Raw genomic sequence first — 6,440 nt, forward strand, 5'->3', positions numbered from 1 at the left:
AAAGAAATTCTCCTGCAGGTGGATTCTTATTGCCTGGTTCCAAGTTTAAAAAGAGAAAGAAAAACTGGTGCAATTAGGAAATTTCACGTAGTAGTTCGCCTACAATGAGGGCAAAGAAATGTACCAAAAACAAGAGAATTAATACACAATGCTCGCCGTGACGCTCAAATTACAACATTCACGCAAAGGTCTCTCATAGAGCTTGGGGTACATGTGAGGGAACTTGTCATAACAAGGTTTGTGAGGGGATGAGAGGGGGCGGTCACCAAGTTCCTCACTGTTTCTGAATATAGAGGTTCCTCGATCAAATGTTTGACGCAGTTTCCCCTCCCTTAATGTTTGCGTCCTATGAACATCCAGTCTACTCAGCGTACGTTTGAAATACGCACAGTTATTAGCTCGTGAGTGATATTGAGTAAGGAGTTTATGTCTCGCTGTGTAGTTTGTAGATGTTGTTGTGACGGCGATCCGTCGCACAAAAAGGACAGTGCATGGGCTTGGATGGTTTGCTTCGCTGCTTCGACAAATTTGGCTTTCACCATGGGATTGGTCTACAGCTTTGGGGTGCTTTTACCCGTATTCATGGATTATTTCAACGAAAGCAGAGAACGTACAGGTATGAGAGCTTGCAAGGTTTTACCTACTCATCCTTTTAAAATCTGTTTCACAAGTAGCTAATCGATGTTTGTACGGTGATTACAAGGGGCTGTTTACATGGAGGGAGGAAGATCCTAGCACCAGGAAGATCCAAAAAGGCGGCAAAACTTTTCGTTTACTTTGCATGCAGAAATTCCGGCCGAAATGGTTACCAAGTGGAGAAGGAAAAGAAGAATAACTGTCGGTCTTGCGCAGCTGAACGCCCGGCTGCCGCCATGTTTGTTCTGTTTTTCCCTAGTACTAGGATCTTCCGAGCGAACGTGGTTTACATGGTGCTAGGATCTTCCTATCTCTCAGCTAGGAAGATCCTACCTCTAGGAAGATCCTAGCACTAGGGCCAAGTACGACTTTTTGCATGTAAACTGAATAGAGAAAACATATGGCGCTAGGATGATCCCCCCTCTAGGATCTAGCCTGTTCCAGGCTCCTAGAGACACACGCGAAGGAAAGGGTGAGGGGACGAAAACGAGGGGGGCTGGGGGAGAGAAAAAGAGGGAAAGAAGAGGAGCCTGTAATCATTTTCTTAAACACCTCATGCCGCCCACTTTTTCCAAATGTGTCAACATGTCAAAATGTCAAACTTTTCATTGTCACAGGTTTCGATTACTCGCGCGGTTGTCCATACATCGCTTCGATGTCGCGGACACCGCAAGGTTCTCCGGGTTTGGGATTTCAACCCTCAAAATCCTGTAGATTTTGCCAAAAAAATTGGCGTGTCTTGGAACGAAAGTTCCCCGGGTGTCCTTGTTCAATGCCGTTTGAAATAAGAAACTTATTAACGCGACGTTATCGAGCGACGAGACTCTAGTGCTGGCCGATGTTGTGTCTTCGCAAGCTTTTTAGAAACAAAGAGCTTTCCAGCTTTTTTTTTTTGCCTCACTTGTGCAAAGACCCTGGCCAGAATTTATGGCACATTTAATGTTAAAATGGGGTTAACAGACCTGCACGACTCCCACTGTGTGTCCGTTGTTTTGATAAAAAGCCTTTTCAGGTTTGCTTTTACAAGCATGTCTTTAAGCGATTTTCCTTTTGTATAAGAAATTCTTCCCTTTTGATCATTTGTTAAAGTTTATCAGCTCGGATTAACTGCCAGATTTCAGGTAGTGCTAAATAAATTTTATCTGTGAAGACACAGGATCCGTGGATTAATATCTCTTTATGCTATTGTATATCGCTGCAGGAATATTTAAATTGACGCAGGATGTTTGTTTATCACGGATATGGGTGTAACAGATCCTGGTCTTTCAAAGCTTATCATTGTTGTCTCTCGCTTTCGAGAGCTATTTGCTCCTTCCTGAGTACTTTAACTTGCGGAAAATCTCAAAGATAATTCTCTAAAACTGCATTAAACTCATCAAAACCACGCATGTGTGACACACTCGCCATTTTGACTCTTTCAGATTCTTTTGCGATATCTTTCATGTGATGTGTGAACTGTCAAAACTGACCAATCAGAAGGTATACCCAGAGCTGTTATTATACCATGAGTCGTGTTTAAGAAAATGATTACAGGCTCCTCTTCTTTCCCTCTTTTTCTCTCCCCCATTCCCCCCTCGTTTTCATCCCCTCGCACTCTCCTTCGCGCCTCTCTCTAGGAGCCTGGGACAGGCTATCTACGATCTTCCTCCCTCCATGTAAATAGCCCCTAAGGTGGCTCTAGACCATTTCTTTAGTTTTCACTGGTAGTTACATGTATATACATACATGTATAATTTAGTTGGATGTTCTGGTTCTTTCAGCCCTGCAAAAATATCTGGGTTCAAACATAGTTTCGAGTACACTACCTAAGTCCTTACTTCGTTACAACTGGTAAACCCCATTTCCATGGCAACCAGCGGATGATACATTTGTTGATTCCTTCACTCCTAGCTAGTTTCAAAACAGGTTTGTCGCGCAGTAAAATTTCGTTATTTTTTTGTGTAAGGAAGAGAAAAACCCCAAAGTATCTCCTTGTAAAGTCAAAACAAATTCTGTACATACGTTTGGCCAATTTCAGCAATTTTCCTTTTTGCCATTCACTGCAGTTGTCCATGTATAATTCCTCCAAGAATTTTTGGAGAAAAAATACCAGCTAAATCCTAACAAAGAGGCAATTTTCAGAAAAATTCACCACGGAAAACTTGTTAAAATACATGTAGCCTTACTTTTCAGCCTAAAACTGGCCTTGTTTTGCATGCCAGCATAATGAAAATTCACGTATCCGTTAGAAAACTGGGCACGCTCACACAGTTTTAGTACCCAGTCACCGCATGCCAAATAGCTGTATGGGATCACCTTTATTAAAGTGTGTACCCACTCACATACCTGCCACCCATTTTTTGAAAGCCCCAATGACTTAGTTAGGCCGTATAAGTATAAACATGAGGAATGTATCTTGTCAATGACTCAGTACAGGTATTATTTTATTGATTTTCATAGCTACATTTAAAATCTTTTTTTTTTTCTAAGTCCTTATGCCTTTACGAGATCTTACCAAGATATTCCGGTGTACTATCAGGATGAAGATCTCTGCACCCAATTGAAATTATTAACACCAGCTGAAGATGATTGACATCTGATGATATCCCCCATTATGATTTTGGAGTCTTTCATTTTCTGTAAATGCATGAGGCTGTGTGTTAAATTGTTGTTCTATTTTTCCTTTTCAGCTTGGATAGGATCCCTATCCATTTCCCTTGGTCTGTTTTTTGGTCCCTTTGTAGGGACTCTCATCAACCGCTTTGGCTGTCGCGTGGTGTCTATGACTGGATGCCTCATCTGTGCACTCAGTTTAACAATAGCTTCATTTGCCAAAAGCTTGATATTATTGTACCTTTCTTATAGTGTTCTTGGTATGGGAGGAATTTGTGTTTTCCTTTCAAGCATGGTAATCGTTAGAAAGTGCTTTGACAAACAACAATCAGTCGCAGTTGGAATTGCCTCAACTGGCCAAGGTGTAGGTACAATGGTTCTTAGCCAAGTTCTTCAATCTCTAATCATTTCTGTCCAATGGAGAAATACATTGCGGGTAGTTGCAGGTTCTTTATTTCTAAACAGCCTTTTTGGCATCTTGTATGATTCCAAGATGGAAGCCTCAAACAGCGGTGAATCGCTATCATGCAGAGAGGCTGGACAAGGACTGCAGATGTCTCAACGTTTTACATTACACTGCTCGGTTTGGAAGGTTCCTAGTTTTCTTGTGGTGGTATCTCTGTTTTTCTTCATGATGTTTGGGCGTACCATTATATATGTGCTACTGGTAAGTATTTTCTTCTTATTACAGTTGAAATTTGTGGGTAATAGGGGGTGGTGTGGATCATAGAAATCTGATGCTTGATTGAAGGTTCTAAGCTCTCACCTCTGTGCTCTAGTTCTAATCCAAAAATAAATTATTTCTTTTCACTTAGAAGGCTGTGGTTGTTTTTGTAAATGTTATTTCTTTACGTTTGCACATGTTATTTATTTACGTAATTTATCACTGACTGCTGTACCCCTTATCTTTGCCCGCCTCGACTAGCACCTGCTATTTGTGGGCGGAAATGGACCTTATGTAAATGACAGTATAAAGTGAAGGTAATAAAAACTAGCAAAATTAATTACTGTTGGTGATTATGATAGTGGCTTTGCCTTCAGTGGAGGCTGGATTTCTTTCAAGGAAAGATTTCCAGATAATAATTTATAACCCAGGGCTGGAAGCGGGTTGTGGAATCCTTTTCTGGCATTAATATGTTAATATGGTCAACCAGATAAAGCTCAAGATTTAGACCATCCAATTGTCCAAATAACACATACATCCACTGAGCCAATTCAAATGTTATCATTAAAAAGGTTTACTCTGGATTAGGATTTAATTAATTGTACTGTGATTTTAATTTTTATCATGTACATTAGACATGCGTATTTTACTGGAAAATACAACACTTGTAAAATTCATATGAAACTAAATCCAGGACCCGTGTGGCAATATATCCTTGACTAGTGAGGATATGATGACATCATTTCCCACTTTATCATGGTTGTTTGTGCAACCATGAGTCAGTGAAAAATGGCGAGTTTATTAGATTTTGTTATAATTTTATAATAAAAAGAAAATGGTGGCTTGAAGATATGAATTTTATTTTCTCGTGTTTAAAACAACACTTCACCACTTGAAAATAAAATTCATATTTTCGTGCAGGCCCATGTAATATCCTCCATTTAACACTTGACTCTGCTTATATTCAGGTAAAATACTCTGAAGACCTTGGAATATCTTCTAATGCCTCATCAAGACTTGTCCTGTATCTGGGAATCAACATTGTCATTGGGCGATTTACCTGTGGTTTTCTTTGTTCCTTGAAAAGGTTGAACAACTGGTTTATTTTACAGGGAATGTTGCTATTAAATGCAATATCAACGATAATGTTAACTTTGGCCATCAGTTATGCAGGGCTTGTCATATATGCCATAATATTTGGATTGTGCGATGGAGCAATGGCTACAGTATTCAACATTCAAGTCCTGACGTGCGTAGACCAATCCCAGGCCGCCTCCGCGTATGGTCTTACCCTAATGATCGGATCTGTTACATCATTGATTGGACCACCATTATCAGGTGTGGTAATGAACTTGTTCTCAGGGCAGTATCTGTTGTTTTTTTTTTTTTGTGCAGGCAGCTGAGAGAGGAGACTCTGCAGAACATCCTGACAAAATAATTATGAAGACTCAGAAAAGTTTATTTTGCCCCATAAAATAGAGTACTAAAGTGAGGATCGATGTCACAAAACGAAATTTCTGAAATTGTGGGATTTGTTAAGATATTTTGAAAGAGCATGACGAAAATGCCTACTTGCCAAAACTCAGCATCTTATTGCAATTCAGTGGGGGACTGAGATATTAGTGTTGTAATGCTCCGACGACCCCATACAAATCAACCCTTGTAATTTTGTCTCTGTTCTAAATGACAAAATTAAAAGGATTTTTATGGAGTCATTGGGGCATAAAAGTTTCAATATTTCACTCCCAAATTTCAAAAAGATGCCGATTTTTTGCAATAGGCATTTTCCACCGTCCAGCTCTTTGCAAAAATCTCAATAAATCCCATAATTAAAAAATTTAAATATTTGTGACGTCTCACTTTAGTACGCTATTCAGACCTATACATAGAGAATATTACAGGGAGGTGTGAGGATATGAATTTTGTTTTTCGAGTGCTAAAAATGTTTTTAACACAAGAAAATAAAATTCATCTCTTCAAGCCACCATGTAATTTTCTTTTTGTTATGTATAGCCCACCTATTTGCAGCTTAAACTTAATGTCATGTTCATAGATGTACACTACCCATTATAATAATAATATTATAACTGACCCCTTAACTCCCCTAAAGGCACACTCAAGTTGAAGAACTGCTACTTCAATCTACTTTTGCGCATTTCCCAGCACCTAGAAATCCTATTCATTTGACTTCTGGCTGTCATACAGGGTTGTGGTCCCATTCGTTCAGAAGCCTTTCAGGGCTGAGCGCTAAACCCTTTGACAACGCCACACTGGTGACCAGTATGTAATAACTTCTTAGAATATCAACCCTTCTTGACAAACCTAAGTCTTAACCTCATTCCCAGGGTCTCTCTTCTTCCTGTCCCCCTCTCCACCCCACCCCCCCCCCCCCCTCCGCTCCGGTGACGTGAAGAGCAGAGACCCTGGGAATGAGGTTGTATTCAGGTCACGGGAACAAAGGAAGTAATACACCTTAACATCACATGGCGGCCTTTCACAGAGCGGCCATGTTGAGTCTCAGGAGAATAAAAAGCTTTGTTTTTGCACG

At 40.1% G+C, this 6,440-nt stretch overlaps 1 protein-coding gene across 1 annotated transcript in view; it reads left to right on the forward strand.

Annotated features, from left to right (window-relative positions):
• Positions 1-233: 233 nt before the first annotated feature.
• The window catches only part of LOC146482442 (monocarboxylate transporter 13-like), a 7,542-nt gene continuing 1,335 nt past the window's right edge, over positions 234-6,440 (forward strand). The window contains exons 1-3 of the mRNA XM_085107288.1: positions 234-616; positions 3,306-3,895; positions 4,861-5,230. Of these exons, the coding sequence (XP_084963414.1) occupies positions 427-616; positions 3,306-3,895; positions 4,861-5,230 (1,150 nt within the window). The 5' untranslated portion in view covers positions 234-426. The remainder of the gene's footprint in view (positions 617-3,305; positions 3,896-4,860; positions 5,231-6,440) is intronic.

This window comes from Pavona decussata, unplaced genomic scaffold (genome assembly GCF_977016875.1).
Source record: "Pavona decussata unplaced genomic scaffold, jaPavDecu1.1 SCAFFOLD_46, whole genome shotgun sequence".
Classification (NCBI taxonomy): domain Eukaryota; kingdom Metazoa; phylum Cnidaria; class Anthozoa; order Scleractinia; family Agariciidae; genus Pavona; species Pavona decussata.